The 24,635-nt window shown below is 45.6% G+C and overlaps 2 protein-coding genes across 7 annotated transcripts in view; one reads left to right on the top strand and one right to left on the bottom strand.

Annotated features, from left to right (window-relative positions):
• LOC110496093 (metabotropic glutamate receptor 3) overlaps positions 1-24,635 on the top strand; it is a 918,426-nt gene that overhangs the window by 363,437 nt on the left and 530,354 nt on the right. The window lies entirely within an intron of this gene.
• LOC110496136 (uncharacterized) overlaps positions 1-24,635 on the bottom strand; it is a 156,820-nt gene that overhangs the window by 93,528 nt on the left and 38,657 nt on the right. For all 6 annotated transcript variants that reach the window (XM_090207679.1, XM_036955517.2, XM_036955518.2 and 3 more), the window contains 4 exons: positions 23,809-24,635; positions 18,915-20,846; positions 13,622-15,553; positions 8,230-10,164 (listed from right to left, as the gene is read on the bottom strand). The exon at positions 23,809-24,635 is cut by the window's right edge and continues 1,093 nt beyond it. In XM_090207679.1, the coding sequence (XP_090063805.1) occupies positions 8,230-10,164; positions 13,622-15,553; positions 18,915-20,846; positions 23,809-24,635 (6,626 nt within the window). The remainder of the gene's footprint in view (positions 1-8,229; positions 10,165-13,621; positions 15,554-18,914; positions 20,847-23,808) is intronic.

Below are 24,635 nucleotides of genomic sequence, written 5' to 3'. Positions count from 1 at the left end.
ACATAGCCCTAACTGTAGCCTATCAAGGTTAGTCTCATTGACATAAACCTTATTTCACAGGGAAGACCTGGTCCAAGGACATGAGTAAGATTGCACATTTAAACCAGCTTGCTCTGCAGATTATCACTTGAAACATTCAGCCTCAGCAGTAAAAATAAAATAATATTGGAAGTCTTGATCTTCAATACAAACACGCTGCAAAAAAAGTGCAATGGTTAAAAACCTACATAAAAGAGTGGCTAGAACCCTGTGAAACACACAGCCTGTGAAGAAGGGTTGAAAGGAGTGAGGCGGTAGCAGGTAAGCTGTGTTTGGTCTGGCCTCTGAGGGACTATTTTTAACACCGTCACTCGGTGCACCAAGGGGTTTCTCCGTATCACCACAGCAACAGCCTGGGCCAGGGCAGGACCTACACATTTACACAGGCCTAGCAGAGAGTAGAGAAAATGTACCACAGTTAAAGCTAAAAACCTTGCTTCATAACCTTGGAGGTGGGTGTGATGATTGCTCCCTACAGATAGGGCTATAGATTATGAGGTGTGCGTAGACGCACACCTCATAATGGTAGCCGTAGACCATGAGTCGCGATACCATGAATGACAGATTGCTGTTGTTGTTTACATATTTGGAAGTCCCTTTTTCCATTGGAAAATAAAAAATTATAGTACTGACATTTTATACAAAGGCTAATGGTGGTGCCAGTACATCTGTAGCTACTATGAGACTGCCAACCAGCAATACGCCCTTGCTCATGATCATTATTACCCTGTATGGAACATTATAACTAGGTAGTAGTGGTCTAATAGAAAACAGCTGTAAAGAGACCCAGGGAGGGAACACGTGTGTCTTAGATAACAGAAAACATCCACTCAGGCTTTTGAGAAGACCAGCTAGAGTAGAAAGAGAGAGAGAGGAAGGGAAATGGACAGACTTGCTGATGGTGTTTGCCCCTCTTGTTCCCACGCCTCCCCATCCCCCTCTCCTCTCCAACCATACCACAGCTTTTTACTCTTCTGTAGAGGATAAAAAGGCTTTGACAGCATCTGTCAATTCGAAGAAAAAAAAATACTATAATAAAGCAGGGAAAGATCTGAAGCTCAAGAAAAGCACAATGCAGTATTGCTCCTGAGTAGCGCAGCGGTCTAACGCACTACATCTCAGTGCTAGAGGCATCACTAAAGACCCTGGTTCGATTCCACGCTGTATCACAACCGGCCGTGATTGGGAGTCCCATAGAGCGGTGCACAACTGGCCTAACGTCATCCAGATTAGGGTTTGGCCGGGGTAGGCCGTCATTGTAAATAAGAATTTGTTCTTAACTGACTTGCCTACTTAAATAAAGGTTTTTAAAAAATCTTATGACAATGCCCCTGCAGTTACACAAATTCCCAGCCATCAGTGTTAAGGCCAAGCAATTTCTGCCACTCTGCCTTCACACAGGCATGTTGATGATGTACTAAGTAAGCATTGTCCGTGTATCCCCTCTCCCAACCGCCACCTCAGGCTGAATTGTCTTCTGTGCATGAAAGACACAAGGAGCAAAGTCGTTTATGTAAGAGGAAAGTCGATCAGATGAAGAATTATTTCTCCATTATGATGTGTGAGTTAGGCTGAGCCTTGTTGTAAATATCCACAGTATCACAGAGGTCTACTCTCATAGCCCTGTTAGTGAGATTCAACATCCAGGGACATGAGGGAACAGGCTACCAAGTAGCACACAAATACTAATACTGTATGTGGCTAATGCAGTACGTCACTTGCAACAAATACTGACAATTACCGATGATCATCTATCACCTAAAATGCAACCATTACAAAACAATATTAAATGGGCTGCATACATAAAAAATCAATAATGCAGCAGTAACTTTGAGTTTCCATTAAATGCAAACTGCTTTCAGGTTTAATCTGGTGGTATTTTGGTCCAGCCTGTGGAGGTTAGTGCGAAATAACCCGCCATCTCATTAAAACAGCATTAGCATCAAAAGATGACCTTTAGAAAAGGCCTCCAGTTGTGTGACTAAGAGAGGTCTGAGAAATGACATGTTATTACATTGGAACGCTTGTGAATCGGCTAGCTAGCCCACTGTACGAACACTGACATCAGCGTAGTGCCATACTCCCATGTGGAGACTTTTTATCATTTTTGAAATTATATGGCTATAATATGAGGAATCCCAAAAAATAACACCTCATTATCCTTTAAATCAGTGTTTGCCACATGCGCTGAATACAACAGGTGTAGATCTTACAGTGAAATGCTTACTTACAGGCTCTAACCAATAGTGGAAAAAAGGTCAACAATAGGTAGGTAAAGAAATAAAACAATAGTAAAAAGACAGGTGATATACAGTAGCGAGGCTATAAAAGTAGCGAGGCTACATACAGACACCGGTTAGTCAGGCTGATTGAGGCATAACATGTAGTTATGGTTATAGTGACTATGCATATATGATGACCAGAGAGTAGCAGCAGCGTAAAAAGAGGGGTTGGGGGGGCACACAATGCAAATAGTCCGGGTAGCCATTTGATTAGGAGTCTTATGGCTAGGGGGTAAAAACTGTTGAGAAGCCTTTTTGTCCTAGACTTGGCACTCCGGTACCGCTTGCCAAGCGGTAGTAGAGAGGACAGTATGACTTGGGTGGCTGGGGTCTTTGACAATTTTGAGGGCCTTCCTCTGACACCACCTGGTGTAGAGGTCCTGGATGGCAGGCAGCTTAGCCCCAGTGATGTACTGGGCCACTACCCTCTGTAGTGCCTTGCGGTCAGAGGCCGAGCAATTGCCGTACCAGGTAGTGATGCAACCAGTACCAGGTAGTGATGCTCTCGATGTTGCAGCTGTAGAACCTTTTGAAGATCTGAGGACCCATGCCAAATCATTTTTAGTTTCCTGATGGGGAATAGGCTTTGTCGTGCCCTCTTCACGACTGTCGTGGTGTGTTTGGACCATTCTAGTTTGTTGTTGATGTGGACACCAAGGAACTTGAAGCTCTCAACCTGCTCCACTACAGCCCCGTCGATGAGAATGGGGGCGTGCTCGGTCCTCCTTTTCCGATAGTCCACAATAATCTCCTTAGTCTTGGTTACGTTCAGGGATATGTTGTTATTCTAGCACCACCCGGCCAGGTCTCTGACTTCCTCCCTAAAGGCTGTCTCGTCGTTGTCGGTGATGAGGCCTACCACTGTTGTGTCGTCTGCAAACGTAATGATGGTGTTGGAGTCATGCCTGGCCATGCAGTCGTGGGTGAACAGGGAGTACAGGAGGGGACTGAGCACACACCCATGGGGAGCTCCAGTATTGAGGATCAGCATGGCAGATGTGTTGCTACCTACACTCACCACCTGGGGGCGGCCCGTCAGGAAGTGGAGGATCCAGTTGCAGAGGGAGGTGTTTAGTCCCAGGATCCTTAGCTTAGTGATGAACTTTGAGGGTACTATGGTATTGAACGCTGAGCTGTAGTCAATGAATAGCATTCTCATATAAGTGTTCCTTTTGTCCAGGTGGGAAGTGTGGAGTGCAATAGGGATTGCATCATCTGTGGATCTGTTTGGGCAGTATGCAAATTGGAGTGGGTCTAGGGTTTCTGGAATAATGGTGTTGATGTGAGCCATTACCAACCTTTCAAAGCACTTCATGGCTATGGACGTGAGTGCTTTGGGTCTGTAGTCATTTAGGCAGGTTGCCTTTGTGTTCTTGGGCACAGGGACTATGGTGGTATGCTTGAAGCATGTTTGTATTACAGACTCAATCAGGGAAATGTTGAAAATGCCAGTGATGACACCTACCAGTTGGTCAGCACATGCCAGGAACACACGTCCTGGTAATCCATCTGGTCACGCAGATTTGTGTATGTTGACCTGTTTAAAGATCTTAATCACGTCAGCTACAGAGAGCGTGATCACACAGTCATCCGGAACAGCTGATGCTCTCATGCATGCTTTGGTGTTGCTTGCCTCGAAGCGAGCATAGAAGTGATTTAGCTTGTCTGGTAGGCTCGTGTCACTGGGCAGCTCGCGGCTGTGCTTCCCTTTGTAGTCTGTGATAGTTTGCAAGCCCTGCCACATAAGACGAGCATCGGAGCCGGTGTAGTATGATTCAATCTTAGCCCTGTATTGACACTTTGCCTGTTTGATGGTTCGTCGCAGGGCACAGCAGGATTTCTTGTAAGCTTCCGGGTTAGAGTCCCGCACCTTGAAAGCGGCAGTTCTACCCTTTAGCTCAGTGCGAATATTGCCTGTAATCCATGGCTTCTGGTTGGGGTATGTACAGTACGTACAGTCACTGTGGGGACGACGTCCTCGATGCACTTATTGATAAATCCAGTGACTGATGTGGTGTACTCCTCCATGCCATCTGAAGAATCACGGAACATGTCCCAGTCTGATAGCAAAACAGTCCTGTAGTTTAGCATCTGCTTCATCTGACCACTTTTTAATAGACCGAGATACTTTATTCATATTTACTCATGTTAAGTGTTGGGGTTTGACCCAGTCTTTCAATCACGCATGCTCACACACCTGAGAATAAACAACCTATGAGAAACACTGTAATGGAAGCTGTAATGTAACTACTCTTCATTATTTGCATGGAAATAGGGAGTTCCCTAATTAACACTAGCCTACTTTAGTTAACCCAGAGGTGACCGAAGTGAGGGCAGCACCCAACGTTCTAGCCCTTAGCTAGCCCGTGTCAGTGTGTTGGTGACAGAAAGCCAATACACACATGCACCACTATTAGCAGGCAACACACGTGTGGGGCTCTAAGCCAAATCATTTAAAGAGAACTGTTGAAGTGCAGAGAGCCAGTGATGACTGCATGGGAAACGTGCTGCTGCAGGCTGCTGTGTTGTGTTGGAATTATTCCAGCTCACCTCTGTTTATTGGCATATTACATGGCCCTGCCATCTCTCATGGAGGCTGGAAAGTCCCCAGCCAGCCACAGCAGCAGATCCCATCTCACTAATGCTGTTGCACAACTCTCAATCACTTTAATAAAGTTTTATTGCTGCCGGAACGCCAAGGCTGAGGCACTCTGCGCATGAGACATTATGTCACATCCACTGAGACCTTACCATAAGAGGGATGTCCCAGGAAGCGGCAGGCAGCTGTCCGACATTAGAGAATCGTTTAAATACTGTCTGAGGACCCTCAAACAATAAATTATATTCATAAAGGTTACATAGAGCCATTGCACTTAGACCTCAGTGCTAATGCATAATCTGGGCAGCTCTCCAGGCAATCCAGGCAATCTCGCCACACATTTCCAATGCAGGGTTCAGTCTCTCATCTATAGAGGTCTCATGCTTTGCAATCTATCTCAGTCTCTCAAATCATGTCAAAGGGCAGGAGGTAAAAATGCTATATTTTGTCACCTCTAAACTGTTCTGGCCCTAAACTGTTCTGGTTGTCAGTAGTTTTTTTATACACAATTCTGTTATTGGCTGGAACGGGTGCCAATCACTGTCCAGTAAAAATCTCCCTTTTAAAAGTTAATATTATGTTAAATAAATACCCAAATAATGTTGTTGACTCATCCTATACTCGTATTTGTGGCCAAAGCATTCATTGGGGAAAAAACACTTAAAAAAAAAACACCTCAAACTTGTATGTCAAACAGACAGTTTAAAAAATGCTTGCTATTTCCTCATTGAATATGATGTCATTCTCCTGAGGAGAATGAGCTGGCCAATCAGCAGTCTAGAGGAGGATGAGCTGGCCAATCAGCAGTCTAGTCGAGAATGAGCTGACCAATCAGCAGTCTAGAGGAGGATGAGCTGGCCAATCAGCAGCCTACTCACATGAATCTTTTTTTTGAATGGGAAATGCCCACACCACTCTGTTGTTGGGGAACGTCCACACCATTCCAACACAGAAGAGCTGCATTTTAACATACTTAATAAAACAAATTTGGAAGGAAAACTATTTTGCTCATATTGTAAATATGTATAGGTAATATTTTATAGAAATCTGGAAATACTATGCTCATTTGAGACCACTCTTTCAAAGTCACTGAGATCTCTTTCTTTTAGATATGGTAGCCAGAATAATGAGCATCCCACTTTCAATATACACAATATACAATATACATGACCAAAAGTATGTGGACACCTGCTCGTCAAACATCTCATTCCAAAATCATGGGCAGTAATATGGAGTTGGTCCCCCCTTTGCTGCTATAACATCCTCCACTCTTCTGGGAAGGCTTCCACTAGATGTTGGAACATTGCTGCAGGGACTTGGTTCTATTCAGCCACAAGAGCATTAGTGAGGTCGGCACTGATGTTGGGCAATTAGGCCTGGCTCGCAGTCTGCGTTCCAATTCATTTCAAATGTGTTCAATGGGGTTGAGGTCAGGTCTCTGTGCAGGCCAGTCAAGTTCTTCCACACCAATCTCAACAAACCATTTCTGTATGGACCTTGCTTTGTGCATGGGGGCATTGTCATGCTGAAACAGGAAAGGGCCTTCACCAAACTGTTGCCACAAAGTTGGAAGCACAGAATCGTCTAGAATGTCATTGTATGCTGTAACATAAACATTTCCCTTCACTGAAACTAAGGGCCTAGCCAGAACCATGAAAAACAGCCCCAGACCATTATTCCTCCTCCACCAAACTTTCCAGCTGACACTATGCATTGTGGCAGGTAGCTTTATCCTGGCATCCGCCAACCCCAGATTCGTCCATCGGACTGCCAGATGGTGAAGCGTGATTCATCACTCCAGAGAACGAATTTCCACTGCTCCAGAATCCAATGGCGGCGAGCTTTATACCACTCCAGCTGACACATGGCATCACACATGGTGATCTTAGGCTTGTGTGTGGCTGCTCGGCCATGGAAACCCATTTCATGAAACTCCAGACGAACAGTCCTTGGGCTGACGTTGCTTCTAGAGGAAATTTGCAGCTCAATAGTGAGTGTTGCTACCGAGGACAGACGATTTTTACGCACTACAGTACCCGGCGGTCCCATTCTGTGAGCATGTGTGGCATACCACTTTGCGGCTGAGCCGTTGTTGCTCCTAGACGGTGGCACTTCACAGTAATAGCACTTACAGTCGATCGAAAAAGCTCTAGCAGGGCAGAACTTTTATGAGCTGACTTGTTGGAAAGGTGGCATCCTATGAGGGTGCCATGTGGAAAGTCACTGAGCTCTTCAGTAAGGCCATTCTACTGCCAATGTTTGTCTATAGAGATTGCATGGCGGTGTGCTTGAATTTATAAACTTGTCAACAACATGTGTGGCTGAAATAGAATCCACTAACTTTAAGGGATGTCCATATACTTCTTGTTGTTTACTTTGTATCCTTCCTTTACTCAAGTGTTTCCTTTATTTTGGCAGTTACCTGTAGCTTGATCCTTTCAGACTCCCATTACTAAAGTAAGTATTGAGTGAAACACAGCAGCACTGAGAACACAGGGTGGATTATGGGCTGTTATTATGTAGGTTGACTTTACAGAGCAGATAGCATTCATGCTTCCAGCCCTAGCCCTGAAGGCCTCCATCCCTCCATCAGTACCCAGCAGCTGGGTGAATTGCTGTGAGCGGTCTGAGCAGGCCTGTTATTATTAGACATTTGCATATGAAATCACCACAAATACCTTGTAGTGACCTACACTGTTACTGAGTCACAATATCAGGAAACAAGAGATTGAGTAGACTACAGCCTCTCTGACTTCAGACTGGGCACGCAGTCGTTGAATCAATGCTGTTTCCACATCATTTCAATGAAATGACATTGAACCAACGTGTGATAGATGTTGAATTGAAGTCTATGACCAGTGTGTTATCACAGCACAAGAAAAGGGTACACTATCAAACAATGATGTGCTACAACCTCTGACTCATTTTCATTCAATGTAGGACAATAAAAAACCTATGTTGGAAATCTGAATCTGAATAGTCTGTATCTTATTTGAGCTAAAACCCATTCAAAACAATAAGACCTGTTTTCTCTAGACAAGCAACACAACTAGTCTGAGGATGGATAATACAACAGTTTAGTGAACAAATTGCGATCAACCTTCATCAGTCATTGCCTCTGCTACGTGCCTATGGGGTTAACCTATTCTGAATAATCCTAGAGAAATTACACCTGCTCAACATGGTATTGGGGATTACAGAGAATATGGCATATTCTATGACAGAGTCCTTTTAAACATGCATAGCAAATATGAGAGTCTGCTAAATACACATATAATCAAATGTAATTAACATATTTTGCAGTCTTACCTCTGTTTCATGTGTCATGGGGTTAAATCCACACAGGTTGCAGACAATGTTCTTGCATTCTGTGCAGGTGTTGTAGTTGGGAAGGTCTTTGGAGCCCTTGTTGAGTTCCACCTTGCAGAGTGGACAGGTAGATTGGCCTGCTTTGGGAGCTGGTTGGGAGGATGCTGCTCCCATTGGAGGTGCTGATTGGGGTTTGTCCATGTTGGCATGTACTGATGGGGGGACATTGGCCTTCTGGGGATGCGCTGCTTTCTTCTCCTCTGCTTTCTGAGCAGCAGGTAGTTTGGTCTCCTTTGCAGGGGGCATCTTGGAGGAGGTCTGGGCCAGTGCAGACATCTTGGGGGAAGCTGGCGGTGTGGTGCGGGGCTCGTCCTGAACAACTGATGTTATCAAAGTGGAGGCAGAGCTGAAGATGGACGAGCCAAAGCCAAACATCTTCCCAGACACTGACTCTTCAGGCTTTGAGGAGGCAGACTGAGATTTGGGACCTCCAAAGCCAAATAAGCCTCCTGATTCCTGCTTGGGGGGTTGCTTTGTGGCTGGGAAGGCACTACTCTCCCTACGCCCAGGGCTGGGCTGCTGTGGGGGTTTATGAGGTTCTGATGTTCTCCGATTCTCCAGTGGAGCCTTCTGAGCAGGCACTGGGCTTGCCGGATTTTGAGTGTCTGCTGCTGTAGCAGCTTCAACTATTGATATATCAGGCTCTGATTTTGGTGCCTCTGCTGAGGGCTGTCCTTGTTGTTGTAGAGTCTTCTGTTGTGGAGGTTGTTGGACAAGTGTTGGAGTCGGTCTGTCCACTGGCTTCTGGTCCTGCTGGCAAACCACTGTCGGGGATACCTCCTTCTTCTGTGACGAGCCTGCTGCTGGGGTCTCTTTCACTAAAGCAGGAGTCATAGACACCTTGGGGGAAGCTGGAGGTGTGGTGCGGTGCTCATCCTGAACAGCTGAGGTGATCAAAGTGGATGCAGAGCTGAAGATAGAGGAGCCAAAGCCAAGCATCTTACCAGACACTGAGTCTTCAGGCTTTGACTGAGCAGGCTGAGATTTAGCACCACCAAAGCCAAAGAAGCCTCCTGACTCCTGCTTGGGGGGCTGGGCCTGTGGCGGTGGTACAGATTTTGCATAAGAGGCTCCACCTTTTGGAAGCTGTTGTTGAGGCTTCCCAGGCTCTCCTTTCGGTGTCCCTGATAGAGGCTGACGTTGTTGCTCTTGTTGTTGTGGAGTCTCTTGGTGTGGAGGGTGTTGGACAGGGGTTGGAGTTGATTTGTCCACTGGCGTTTTGTCCTGCTGTGAAGCCACTGCTGGAGATAATTCCTTCTGTGGTGACCCTGGTGCTGGGTTCTTCTTCTCTTTCTCTGAAGCAGGAGTCATTGGCTCATTTAGGGGAGCAGTTTCGAGGTCTGGCTTTGGAGCTTGCTGGGGCTGTACTTGTTGGGATGCCTTTGAAGCAGGCTGTTGCAGTGGAGGAGTTTGCTTTTCTGGCTGCTGTACAGGTGTAGCAGCTCCACTGGTTTTGGGTGTGGCTGGAATTGGTTGGTCCACTGGTTTCTGTACAATTATAGGTTCTTGATTCTCCTTCTCAGCCAGAGCAGGTGAAGCTTGTTTATTTTGTGAGGATCCTAGTGGTGGGGTCTCCTCCTTTTTGTCTGCATTTGGTGCTGGGGTTCCAGCGGGAATTGGTGTCTCCTGAGGTACAGTGGGTGGAGTGATCTCTTGTTGGCCAGCCGCAGGTACTGGGATCTCCTCCTTCTGGGGTTTAGCTGGAGCTGGAGTCGGCTTTGGAGATGCAGCAGGTGTGACAATCTCCTTTTGAAGTGCAACAGGTGTAGAGACTATGCTGGGCAACGGTTGGGATTTCATCATGGGAGGTCCTGGGGGTTCCACTGCTCCAAGTGCTCTCTGCATCTGGCAGGTCAGACAGAGCCATTCCTTCACCTGAAATAAAATAACAGTGTTGATAAAAAAATAACTAAAAATAATAATAACATTAATAATATATCTCATCTTAGTTGCTATTTAAATACTGCAAACTACCTGTGACAAACATAAAAAACAACTGTCTTATGCTCTAAATCTAAAGATGCTAAAAAAATTATCTTAATTATATCACAGCGTATTAATAAAATTCCTTAAGATCTAAAATTAGATCACAACATCTATATAGAGTGTCTTCATAGACCTAAAATCCTCATGGTTTTTCCTCTCATTGTTTGTGAACCTAAATTTTAAAGCCTGATGTATATTCTAAGGATGTGAATATTTCCTTTTCAAGACGATTCGATAGGTATCTAGCTAGACACATGGGCTCCGATGAGATACATTTTAGTTTGAAACAATTTGATGCAATTGGGTTCGCTGGAAAAGATTCAATGAGTTAACAATTGTTGCATACACACATTCATTTTAAATTCTAAATTCAAATTGTCTGCTGATGTAATGCTGGGCTCTGTTCGAAGCAGACTCCTCTCTCTCTCTCTGTGTGTGTGTGTGTGTGTGTGTGTGTGTGTGTGTGTGTGTGTGTGTGTGTCTGTGTGTGTGTGTGTGCGTGCGTGCGTGCGCGTGTGTGTGTGCGTTTGTGCGTGTGTGTGCGTGTGCGTGTGTGAGAGGGAGAGTGTGTGTGTGTGTGTGTGTGTGCGTGCAAGTGTTTTAAAATTCTGTATACCTATGTTCTATGTACTATGAAAGCATTTGACCTGAGCCATAAGGGAGACTAGGCATATACCACCCCACTACCACTATCAGCGGGGCAATGAAGCATGTTTTTTGTCCCTCCACTTTGGTTCTGAAGTCAACATCACCCACTGATTAACTTGGAATTATTGCAGATTAAGTGTTTGAGCTAGTCATGTATTAATATTGACTGTAAAAAAGAATTGCTGTGGCAAAGCCAATGAATATGTAGCACAACTTTGGATTTCACCCCCATCTCAAAACCAGATGGTTTTGACTGTTTGGAAGTTTTTACTGAGTGAGCTTCTCTGCACGCTAAGGGCATGCCTCACAAAAGGGATTGGTGGCCTCGTTATGAAATTATCAACTTTACCATGTAAACTCAGCAAAAAAAGAAACGTCCTCTCTATGAACTGTGTTTATATTCAGCAAACTTAACATGTGTAAATATTTGTATGTACATAACAAGAATCAACAACTGAGACATAAACTGAACAAGTTTACAGAAATGGAACTAACAGAAATGGAATAATGTGTCCCTGAACAAAGCGGGGGGGGGTCAAAATCAAAAGTAATAGTCAGTGTCTGGTGTGGCCACCAGCTGCATTAAGTACGGCAGTGGATCTCCTCCTCATGGACTGCACCAGATTTGCCCGTTCTGCTGTGAGATGTTACCCCACTCTTCCACCAAGGCACCTGCAAGTTCCCGGACATTTCTGGGGGGAATGGCCCTAGCCCTCAACCTCCGATCCAACAGGTCCCAGACGTGCTCAATGGGATTGAGATCCGGGATCTTCGCTGGCCATGGCAGAACACTGATGTTCATGTCTTGCAGGAAATCACGCATAGAACAAGCAGTATGGCTGGAGCCATTGTCATGCTGGAGGGTAATGTCAGGATGAGCCTGCAGGAAGGGTACCACATGAGGGAGGAGGATGTCTTCCCTGTAACACACAGTGTTGAGATTGCCTGCAATGACAACAAGCTCAGTCCGATCATGCTGTGACACACCGCCCCAGACCATGACGGACCCTCCACCTCCAAATCGATCCCGCTCCAGAGTACGGGCCTTGGTGTAACGCTCGTTCCTTCGACGATAAACTCAAATCCGACCATCTCTGCCATAAATCCCTGCAGATTATCAATACCATAGTGCTCGAGTCATTCCACATTCATTTTATTATATGAGACAAAACTGCGACTCGTCAGTGAAGAGCACTTTTTGCCAGTCCTGTCTGGTCCAGCGACGGTGGGTTTGTGCCCATAGGTAACGTTGCCGGTGATGTCTGGTGAGGAACTGCCTTACAACAGGCCTACAAGCCCTCAGTCCAGCCTCTCTCAGAATATTGAGGACTGTCAGAGCGCTGATGGAGGGATTGTGTGTTCCTGGTGTAACCCGGGCAGTTGTTGTTGCCATCCTGTACCTGTCCCTCAGGCGTGATGTTCGGATATACCGATCCTGCGCAGGTGTTGTTACACGTGGTATGCCACTGCGAGGATGATCAGCTCTCCGTCCTGTCTCCCTGTAGCACTGTCTTAGGCGTCTCACAGTACGGACATTGCAATTTACTGCCCTGGCCACATCTGCAGTCCTCATGCCTCCTTGCAGCATGCCTAAGGCACGTTCACGCAGATGAGCAGGGACCCTGGGCATCTTTCTTTTGGTGTTTTTCAGAGTCAGTAGAAAGGCCTCTTAGTGTCCTAAGTTTTTATAACGGTGACCTTGATTGCCTACCGCCTGTAAGCTGTTAGTGTATTAATGAACGTTCCACAGGTGCATGTTCTTAAATTGTTCATGGTTCATTGAACAAGCATGGGAAACAGTGTTCAAACCCTTTACAATGAAGATCTGTGAAGTTATTTGGATTTTTACAAATTATCTTTGAAAGACAGGGTCCTGAAAAAGGGACGTTTCTGTTTTTGCTGAGTTTAAATCTAAAAATGACCATACTGATTGTTTAAAGTAAAACAACCAAAACAAAGCTGGGCAGAGTGTGCAGTTTAAATAGGCTACTAACATTGCCTGGGGTTGTTTGGCATGCAAAATTACTTGTCGATCAATGACTGTCAACACACTTACATGCAGTTCCACACTGAACAAGAGAGGACGCATCAGTTGTTACAAGATAAGAGATATTTTCCGACGGTAGAAAGAATGTAATATGAGCAAAAAATACTCGTGAACCATGAATTCATAACTTTAGAATCTATTTTTTGAACGATGCATGCTACATTTGGATTGGTTTGGGATCCGTGGACTGATGCACTTGCATCTTGAACATGGAATCAGGGGCCGATGCGTTTCGGTGAATGTTACATCCCTAGCATATTCTGTAGAATATGGGAGCCAAGATGTACTCCAAACCCCTTCAGACAAAAGTCATGCACCGAACAATATGTTAAATGTGATCAGTAGCAGATTAACATGAATGTCAAAACCTTGCCAAGATACTCAAAGACAATGCTGTCAGATTACAATTGGTTTCCAGGAAGATCATAAACCAACATTAGATATTTTTTGAGGAAAGACAATATTAATAACAAGAACTCCTTCAAAGCATCTTGTTAACCTTTCTTACACCTCCCATGAAAGACAAGACTGGCGACTATAAACATTGTATATGTATAGTTACTATCATTAACCAATTGTTCTAAAAAAAAAGCACAACAGTTATTTTAGAGAAGCCTAACTAATTTGATGAAACATATACTATATACTTACTGTTTCATGTGGCATGGGGTTAAATCCACAGAGGTTGCAGACAGTGTTCTTGCATTCTGTGCAGGTGTTGTAGTTGGGAGGGTCCTTGGAGCCCTTGTTGAGTTCCACCTTGCAGAGTGGACAGGTAGATTGGCCTGCTTTGGGTGCTGGTTGGGAGGATGCTGTACCCTTTGGAGGAGCTGATGGGGGTTTGTCCACTTTGGCATGTACTGATGGGGGGACATTGGCCTTCTGGGGATGCCCTGCTTTCTTCTCCTCTGCTTTCTGAGCAGCAGGCAGTTTGGTCTCCTTTGCAGGGGGCATCTTGGGGGAGGTTTGGGCCAGTGCAGACATCTTGGGGGAAGCTGGCGGTGTGGTGCGGGGCTCGTCCTGAACAACTGATGTTATCAAAGTGGAGGCAGAGCTGAAGATGGACGAGCCAAAGCCAAACATCTTCCCAGACACTGACTCTTCAGGCTTTGAGGAGGCAGACTGAGATTTGGGACCGCCAAAGCCAAATAAGCCTTCTGATTCCTGCTTGGGGGGTTGCTTTGTGGCTGGGAAGGCACTACTCTCCCTACGCCCAGGGCTGGGCTGCTGTGGGGGTTTATGAGGTTCTGATGTTCTCCGATTCTCCAGTGGAGCCTTCTGAGCAGGCACTGGGCTTGCCGGATTTTGAGTGTCTGCTGCTGTAGCAGCTTCAACTATTGATATATCAGGCTCTGATTTTGGTGCCTCTGCTGAGGGCTGTCCTTGTTGTTGTAGAGTCTTCTGTTGTGGAGGTTGTTGGACAAGTGTTGGAGTCGGTCTGTCCACTGGCTTCTGGTCCTGCTGGCAAACCACTGTCGGGGATACCTCCTTCTTCTGTGACGAGCCTGCTGCTGGGGTCTCTTTCACTAAAGCAGGAGTCATAGACACCTTGGGGGAAGCTGGAGGTGTGGTGCGGTGCTCATCCTGAACAGCTGAGGTGATCAAAGTGGATGCAGAGCTGAAGATAGAGGAGCCAAAGCCAAGCATCTTACCAGACACTGAGTCTTCAGGCCTTGACTGAGCAGGCTGAGATTTAGCACCACCAAAGCCAAAGAAGCCTCCTGACTCCTGCTTGGGGGGCTGGGCCTGTGGCGGTGGTACAGATTTTGCATAAGAGGCTCCACCTTTTGGAAGCTGTTGTTGAGGCTTCCCAGGCTCTCCTTTCGGTGTCCCTGATAGAGGCTGACGTTGTTGCTCTTGTTGTTGTGGAGTCTCTTGGTGTGGAGGGTGTTGGACAGGGGTTGGAGTTGATTTGTCCACTGGCGTTTTGTCCTGCTGTGAAGCCACTGCTGGAGATAATTCCTTCTGTGGTGACACTGGTGCTGGGTTCTTCTTCTCTTTCTCTGAAGCAGGAGTCATTGGCTCATTTAGGGGAGCAGTTTCGAGGTCTGGCTTTGGAGCTTGTTGGGGCTGTACTTGTTGGGATGCCTTTGAAGCAGGCTGTTGCAGTGGAGGAGTTTGATTTTCTGGCTGCTGTACAGGTGTAGCAGCTCCACTGGTTTTGGGTGTGGCTGGAATTGGTTGGTCCACTGGTTTCTGTACAATTATAGGTTCTTGATTCTCCTTCTCAGCCAGAGCAGGTGAAGCTTGTTTCTTTTGTGAGGATCCTAGTGGTGGGTTCTCCTCCTTTTTGTCTGCATTTGGTGCTGGGTGTCCAGCGGGAATTGGTGTCTCCTGAGGTACAGTGGGTGGAGTGATCTCTTGTTGGCCAGCCGCAGGTACTGGGATCTCCTCCTTCTGGGGTTTAGCTGGAGCTGGAGTCGGCTTTGGAGATGCAGCAGGTGTGACAATCTCCTTTTGAAGTGCAACAGGTGTAGAGACTATGCTGGGCAACGGTTGGGATTTCATCATGGGAGGTCCTGGGGGTTCCACTGCTCCAAGTGCTCTCTGCATCTGGCAGGTCAGACAGAGCCATTCCTTCACCTGAAATAAAATAACAGTGTTGAAAAAAAAATTACTAAAAATAATAATAACATTAATAATATATCTCATCTTAGTTGCTATTTAAATACTGCATACTACCTGTGACAAACATACAAAACAACTGTCTTATGCTCTAAATCTAAAGATGCTAAAAAAATTATAATAATTATATCACAGCGTATTAATACAATTCCTTAAGATCTAAAATTAGATCACAACATCTATATAGAGTGTCTTCATAGACCTAAAATCCTCATGGTTTTTCCTCTCATTGTTTGTGAACCTACATTTTAAAGCCTGATGCATATTCTAAGGATGTGAATATTTCCTTTTCAAGACGATTCGATAGGTATCTAGCTAGACACATGGGCTCCGATGAGATACATTTTAGTTTGAAACAATTTGATGCAATTGGGTTCGCTGGAAAAGATTCAATGAGTTAACAATTGTTGCATACACACATTCATTTTAAATTCTAAATTCAAATTGTCTGCTGATGTAATGCTGGGCTCTGTCGAAGCAGACTCCTCTCTCTCTCTGTGTGTGTGTGTGTGTGTGTGTGTGAGAGGGAGAGTGTGTGTGTGTGTGTGTGTGCGTGCAAGTGTTTTTAAATTCTGTATACCTATGTTCTATGTACTATTAAGGCATCTGACCTCAGCCATAAGGGAGACTAGGCATATACCACCCCACTACCACTATCAGCGGGGCAATGAAGCATGTTTTTTGTCCCTCCACTTTGGTTCTGAAATCAACATCACCCACTGATTAACTTGGAATTATTGCAGATTAAGTGTTTGAGCTAGTCATGTATTAATATTGACTGTAAAAAAGAATTGCTGTGGCAAAGCCAATGAATATGTATCACAACTTTGGATTTCACCCCCATCTCAAAACCAGATGGTTTTGACTGTTTGGAAGTTTTTACTGAGTGAGCTTCTCTTCACGCTAAGGGCATGCCTCGCAAAAGGGATTGGTGGCCTCGTTATGAAATTATCAACTTTACCATGTAAACTCAGCAAAAAAAGAAACGTCCTCTCTATGAACTGTGTTTACATTCAGCAAACTTAACATGTGTAAATATTGTATGTACATAACAAGAATCAACAACTGAGACATAAACTGAACAAGTTTACAGAAATGGAACTAACAGAAATGGAATAATGTGTCCCTGAACAAAGGGGGGGGGGGGGGGGGGTCAAAATCAAAAGTAATAGTCAGTGTCTGGTGTGGCCACCAGCTGCATTAAGTACGGCAGTGGATCTCCTCCTCATGGACTGCACCAGATTTGCCCGTTCTGCTGTGAGATGTTACCCCACTCTTCCACCAAGGCACCTGCAAGTTCCCGGACATTTCTGGGGGGAATGGCCCTAGCCCTCACCCTCCGATCCAACAGGTCCCAGACGGGCTCAATGGGATTGAGATCCGGGATCTTCGCTGGCCATGGCAGAACACTGATGTTCATGTCTTGCAGGAAATCACGCATAGAACAAGCAGTATGGCTGGAGCCATTGTCATGCTGGAGGGTAATGTCAGGATGAGCCTGCAGGAAGGGTACCACATGAGGGAGGAGGATGTCTTCCCTGTAACGCACAGTGTTGAGATTGCCTGCAATGACAACAAGCTCAGTCCGATCATGCTGTGACACACCGCCCCGGACCATGACGGACCCTCCACCTCCAAATCGATCCCGCTCCAGAGTGCGGGCCTTGGTGTAACGCTCGTTCCTTCGACGATAAACTCAAATCCGACCATCTCTGCCATAAATCCCTGCAGATTATCAATACCATAGTGCTCGAGTCATTCCACATTCATTTTATTATATGAGACAAAACTGCGACTCGTCAGTGAAGAGCACTTTTTGCCAGTCCTGTCTGGTCCAGCGACGCTGGGTTTGTGCCCATAGGCAACGTTGTTGCCGGTGATGTCTGGTGAGGAACTGCCTTACAACAGGCCTACAAGCCCTCAGTCCAGCCTCTCTCAGAATATTGAGGACTGTCAGAGCGCTGATGGTGGGATTGTGCGTTCCTGGTGTAACCCGGGCAGTTGTTGTTGCCATCCTGTACCTGTCCCTCAGGCGTGATGTTCGGATATACCGATCCTGCGCAGGTGTTGTTACACGTGGTATGCCACTGCGAGGATGATCAGCTCTCCGTCCTGTCTCCCTGTAGCACTGTCTTAGTCGTCTCACAGTACGGACATTGCAATTTACTGCCCTGGCCACATCTGCAGTCCTCATGCCTCCTAGCAGCATGCCTAAGGCACGTTCACGCAGATGAGCAGGGACCCTGGGCATCTTTCTTTTGGTGTTTTTCAGAGTCAGTAGAAAGGCCTCTTAGTGTCCTATGTTTTTATAACGGTGACCTTGATTGCCTACCGCCTGTAAGCTGTTAGTGTATTAATGAACGTTCCACAGGTGCATGTTCATAATTTGTTCATGGTTCATTGAACAAGCATGGGAAACAGTGTTCAAACCCTTTACAATGAAGATCTGTGAAGTTATTTAGATTTTTACAAATTATCTTTGAAAGACAGGGTCCTGAAGAAGGGACGTTTCTGTTTTTGCTGAGTTTAAATCTAAAAATGACCATACTGATTGTTTAAAGTAAAACAACCAAAACAAAGCTGGGCAGAGTGTGCAGTTTAAATAGGCTACTAACATTGCCTGGGGTTGTTTGGCATGCAAAATTACTTGTCGATCAATGACTGTCAACACACTTACATGCAGTTCCACACTGAACAAGAGAGGACGCATCAGTTGTTACAAGATAAGAGATATTTTCCGACGGTAGAAAGAATGTAATATGAGCAAAAAATACTCGTGAACCATGAATTCATAACTTTAGAATCTATTTTTTGAACGATGCATGCTACATTTGGATTGGTTTGGGATCCGTGGACTGATGCACTTGCATCTTGAACATGGAATCAGGGGCCGATGCGTTTCGGTGAATGTTACATCCCTAGCATATTCTGTAGAATATGGGAGCCACGATGTACTCCAAACCCCTTCAGACAAAAGTCATGCACCGAACAATATGTTAAATGTGATCAGTAGCAGATTAACATGAATGTCAAAACCTTGCCAAGATACTCAAAGACAATGCTGTCAGATTACAATTGGTTTCCAGGAAGATCATCAACCAACATTAGATATTTTTTGAGGAAAGACAATATTAATAACAAGAACTCCATCAAAGCATCTTGTTAACCTTTCTTACACCTCCCATGAAAGACAAGACTGGCGACTATAAACATTGTATATGTATAGTTACTATCATTAACCAATTGTTCTAAAAAAAAAGCACAACAGTTATTTTAGAGAAGCCTAACTAATTTGATGAAACATATACTATATACTTACTGTTTCATGTGGCATGGGGTTAAATCCACAGAGGTTGCAGACAGTGTTCTTGCATTCTGTGCAGGTGTTGTAGTTGGGAGGGTCCTTGGAGCCCTTGTTGAGTTCCACCTTGCAGAGTGGACAGGTAGATTGGCCTGCTTTGGGTGCTGGTTGGGAGGATGCTGTACCCTTTGGAGGAGCTGATGGGGGTTTGTCCACTTTGGCATGTACTGATGGGGGGACATTGGCCTTCTGGGGATGCGCTGCTTTCTTCTCCTCTGCTTTCTGAGCAGCAGGTAGTTTGGTCTCCTTTGCAGGGGGCATCTTGGGGGAGGTCTGGGCCAGTGCAGACATCTTGGGGGAAGCTGGCGGTGTGGTGCGGGGCTCGTCCTGAACAACTGATGTTATCAAAGTGGAGGCAGAGCTGAAGATGGACGAGCCAAAGCCAAACATCTTCCCAGACACTGACTCTTCAGGCTTTGAGGAGGCAGACTGAGATTTGGGACCTCCAAAGCCAAATAAGCCTCCTGATTCCCGCTTGGGGGGTTGCTTTGTGGCTGGGAAGGCACTACTCTCCCTACGCCCAGGACTGGGCTGCTGTGGTGGTCTATGAGGTTCTGATGTTCTCCGATTCTCCAGTGGAGCCTTCTGAGCAGGCACTGGGCTTGCCGGATTTTGAGTGTCTGCTGCTGTAGCAGCTTCAACTATTGATATATCAGGCTCTGATTTTGGTGCCTCTGCTGAGGGCTGTCCTTGTTGTTGTAGAGTCTTCTGTTGTGGATGTTGTTGGACAAGTGTTGGAGTCGGTCTGTCCACTGGCTTCTGGTCCTGCTGGCAAACCACTGTCGGGGATACCTCCTTCTTCAGTGACGAGCCTGCTGCTGGGGTCTCTTTCACTAAAGCAGGAGTCATAGACACCTTGGGGGAAGCAGGAGGTGTGGTGTGGTGCTCATCCTGAACAGCTGAGGTGATCAAAGTGGATGCAGAGCTGAAGATAGAGGAGCCAAAGCCAAGCATCTTACCAGACACTGAGTCTTCAGGCTTTGACTGAGCAGGCTGAGATTTAGCACCACCAAAGCCAAAGAAGCCTCCTGACTCCTGCTTGGGGGGCTGGGCCTGTGGTGGTGGTACAGATTTTGCATAAGAGGCTCCACCTTTTGGAAGCTGTTGTTGAGGCTTCCCAGGCACTCCTTTCGGTGTCCCTGATAGAGGCTGACGTTGTTGCTCGTGTTGTTGTGGAGTCTCTTGGTGTGGAGGGTGTTGGACAGGGGTTGGAGTTGATTTGTCCACTGGCGTTTTGTCCTGCTGTGAAGCCACTGCTGGAGATAATTCCTTCTGTGGTGACCCTGGTGCTGAGTTCTTCTTCTCTTTCTCTGAAGCAGGAGTCATTGGCTCATTTAGGGGAGCAGTTTCGAGGTCTGGCTTTGGAGCTTGCTGGGGCTGTACTTGTTGGGATGCCTTTGAAGCAGGCTGTTGCAGTGGAGGAGTTTGCTTTTCTGGCTGCTGTACAGGTGTAGCAGCTCCACTGGTTTTGGGTGTGGCTGGAATTGGTTGGTCCACTGGTTTCTGTACAATTATAGGTTCTTGATTCTCCTTCTCAGCCAGAGCAGGTGAAGCTTGTTTCTTTTGTGAGGATCCTAGTGGTGGGGTCTCCTCCTTTTTGTCTGCATTTGGTGCTGGGGTTCCAGCAGGAATTGGTGTCTTCTGAAGTACAGTGGGTGGAGTGATCTCTTGTCGGCCAGCCGCAGGTACTGGGATCTCTTCCTTCTGGGGTTTAGCTGGAGCTGGAGTCGGCTTTGGAGATTCAGCAGGTGTGACAATCTCCTTTTGAAGTGCAACAGGTGTAGAGACTATGCTGGGCAACGGTTGGGATTTCATCATGGGAGGTCCTGGGGGTTCCACTGCTCCGAGTGCTCTCTGCATCTGGCAGGTCAGACAGAGCCATTCCTTCACCTGAAATAAAATAACAGTGTTAAAAAAATAACTAAAAATAATAATAACATTAATAATATATATCATCTTAGTTGCTATTTAAATACTGCATACTACCTGTGACAAACATACAAAACAACTGTCTTATGCTCTAAATCTAAAGACGCTAAAAAAATTATCATAATTATATCACAGCGTATTAATACAATTCCTTAAGATCTAAAATTAGATCACAACATCTATATAGAGTGTCTTCATAGACCTAAAATCCTCATGGTTTTTCCTCTCATTGTTTGTGAACCTAAATTTTAAAGCCTGATGCATATTCGATAGGTATCTAGCTAGACACATGGGCTCCGATGAGATACATTTTAGTTTGAAACAATTTGATGCAATTGGGTTCGCTGGAAAAGATTCAATGAGTTAACAATTGTTGCATACACACATTAATTTTAAATTCTAAATTCAAATTGTCTGCTGATGTAATGCTGGGTTCTGTCGAAGCAGACTCCTCTCTCTCTCTGTGTGTGTGTGTGTGTGTATGTGTGTGTGTGTGTGTGTGTGTGTGTGTGTGTGTGTGTGTGTGTGTGCGTGCGTGCGTGCGTGCGTGTGTGTGTGTGTGTGTGTGTGTGCGTGTTTGTGTGTGTGTTTGTGTGTGTGTGTGTGTGTGTGTGTGTGTGAGAGGGAGAGTGTGTGTGTGTGTGTGTGTGTGCAAGTGTTTTTAAATTCTGTATACCTATGTTCTATGTACTATGAAGGCATCTGACCTGAGCCATAAGGGAGACTAGGCATATACCACCCCACTACCACTATCAGCGGGGCAATGAAGCATGTTTTTTGTCCCTCCACTTTGGTTCTGAAATCAACGTCACCCACTGATTAACTTGGAATTATTGCAGATTAAGTGTTTGAGCTAGTCATGTATTAATATTGACTGTAAAAAAAAATTGCTGTGGCAAAGCCAATGAATATGTAGCACAACTTTGGATTTCACCCCCATCTCAAAACCAGATGGTTTTGACTGTTTGGAAGTTTTTACTGAGTGAGCTTCTCTTCACGCTAAGGGCATGCCTCGCAAAAGGGATTGGTGGCCTCGTTATGAAATTATCAACTTTACCATGTAAACTCAGCAAAAAAAGAAACGTCCTCTCTATGAACTGTGTTTATATTCAGCAAACTTAACATGTGTAAATATTTGTATGTACATAACAACAATCAACAACTGAGACATAAACTGAACAAGTTTACAGAAATGGAACTAACAGAAATGGAATAATGTGTCCCTGAACAAAGGGAGGGGGGGGGGGGGGGTCAAAATCAAAAGTAATAGTCAGTGTCTGGTGTGGCCACCAGCTGCATTAAGTACGGCAGCGGATCTCCTCCTCATGGACTGCACCAGATTTGCCCGTTCTGCTGTGAGATGTTACCCCACTCTTCCACCAAGGCACCTGCAAGTTCCCGGACATTTCTGGGGGGAATGGCCCTAGACCTCACCCTCCGATCCAACAGGTCTCAGACGTGCTCAATGGGATGATGACGGTGATGTCTGGTGAGGAACTGCCTTACAACAGGCCTACAAGCCCTCAGTTCAGCCTCTCTCAGAATATTGAGGACTGTCAGAGCGCTGATGGAGGGATTGTGCGTTCCTGGTGTAACCCAGGCAGTTGTTGTTGCCATCCTGTACCTGTCCCTCAGGCGTGATATTCGGATATAACGATCCTGCGCAGGTGTTGTTACACGTGGTATGCCACTGCGAGGATGATCAGCTCTCCTTCCTGTCTCCCTGTAGCATTGTCTTAGGCGTCTCACAGTACGGACATTGCAATTTATTGCCCTGGCCACATCTGCAGTCCTCATGCCTCCTTGCAGCATGCCTAAGGCACATTCACGCAGATGAGCAGGGACCGTGGGCATCTTTCTTGTGGTGTTTTTCAGAGTCAGTAGAAAGGCCTCTTAGTGTCCTAAGTTTTTATAACGGTGACCTTGATTGCCTACCGCCTGTAAGCTGTTAGTGTATTAATGAACGTTCCACAGGTGCATGTTCATAAATTGTTCATGGTTCATTGAACAAGCATGGGAAACAGTGTTCAAACCCTTTACAATGAAGATCTGTGAAGTTATTTGGATTTTTACAAATTATCTTTGAAAGACAGGGTCCTGAAAAAGGGACGTTTCTGTTTTTGCTGAGTTTAAATCTAAAAATGACCATACTGATTGTTTAAAGTAAAACAACCAAAACAAAGCTGGGCAGAGTGTGCAGTTTAAATAGGCTACTAACATTGCCTGGGGTTGTTTGGCATGCAAAATTACTTGTCGATCAATGACTGTCAACACACTTACATGCAGTTCCACACTGAACAAGAGAGGACGCATCAGTTGTTACAAGATAAGAGATATTTTCCGACGGTAGAAAGAATGTAATATGAGCAAAAAATACTTGTGAACCATGAATTCATAACCTTAGAATCTATTTTTTGAACGATGCATGCTACATTTGGATTGGTTTGGGATCCGTGGACTGATGCACTTGCATCTTGAACATGGAATCAGGGGCCGATGCGTTTCGGTGAATGTTACATCCCTAGCATATTCTGTAGAATATGGGAGCCACGATGTACTCCAAACCCCTTCAGACAAAAGTCATGCACCGAACAATATGTTAAATGTGATCAGTAGCAGATTAACATGAATGTCAAAACACTTGCCAAGATACTCAAAGACAATGCTGTCAGATTACAATTGGTTTCCAGGAAGATCATAAACCAACATTAGATATTTTTTGAGGAAAGACAATATTAATAACAAGAACTCCATCAAAGCATCTTGTTAACCTTTCTTACACCTCCCATGAAAGACAAGACTGGCGACTATAAACATTGTATATGTATAGTTACTATCATTAACCAATTGTTCTAAAAAAAAAGCACAACAGTTATTTTAGAGAAGCCTAACTAATTTGATGAAACATATACTATATACTTACTGTTTCATGTGGCATGGGGTTAAATCCACAGAGGTTGCAGACAGTGTTCTTGCATTCTGTGCAGGTGTTGTAGTTGGGAGGGTCCTTGGAGCCCTTGTTGAGTTCCACCTTGCAGAGTGGACAGGTAGATTGGCCTGCTTTGGGTGCTGGTTGGGAGGATGCTGTACCCTTTGGAGGAGCTGATGGGGGTTTGTCCACTTTGGCATGTACTGATGGGGGGACATTGGCCTTCTGGGGATGAGCTGCTTTCTTCTCCTCTGCTTTCTGAGCAGCAGGTAGTTTGGTCTCCTTTGCAGGGGGCATCTTGGGGGAGGTCTGGGCCAGTGCAGACATCTTGGGGGAAGCTGGCGGTGTGGTGCGGGGCTCGTCCTGAACAACTGATGTTATCAAAGTGGAGGCAGAGCTGAAGATGGACGAGCCAAAGCCAAACATCTTCCCAGACACTGACTCTTCAGGCTTTGAGGAGGCAGACTGAGATTTGGGACCTCCAAAGCCAAATAAGCCTACTGATTCCTGCTTTGTGGCTGGGAAGGCACTACTCTCCCTACGCCCAGGGCTGGGCTGCTGTGGGGGTTTATGAGGTTCTGATGTTCTCCGATTCTCCAGTGGAGCCTTCTGAGCAGGCACTGGGCTTGCCGGATTTTGAGTGTCTGCTGCTGTAGCAGCTTCAACTATTGATATATCAGGCTCTGATTTTGGTGCCTCTGCTGAGGGCTGTCCTTGTTGTTGTAGAGTCTTCTGTTGTGGAGGTTGTTGGACAAGTGTTGGAGTCGGTCTGTCCACTGGCTTCTGGTCCTGCTGGCAAACCACTGTCGGGGATACCTCCT

Source organism: Oncorhynchus mykiss, chromosome 2, assembly GCF_057628025.1.
Source record: "Oncorhynchus mykiss isolate SJ-2025 chromosome 2, ASM5762802v1, whole genome shotgun sequence".
In the NCBI taxonomy this organism is placed as follows: domain Eukaryota; kingdom Metazoa; phylum Chordata; class Actinopteri; order Salmoniformes; family Salmonidae; genus Oncorhynchus; species Oncorhynchus mykiss.
The sequence above is the reverse complement of the archived record's forward strand: the minus strand, read 5'-3'. Positions and strand labels throughout refer to the sequence as shown.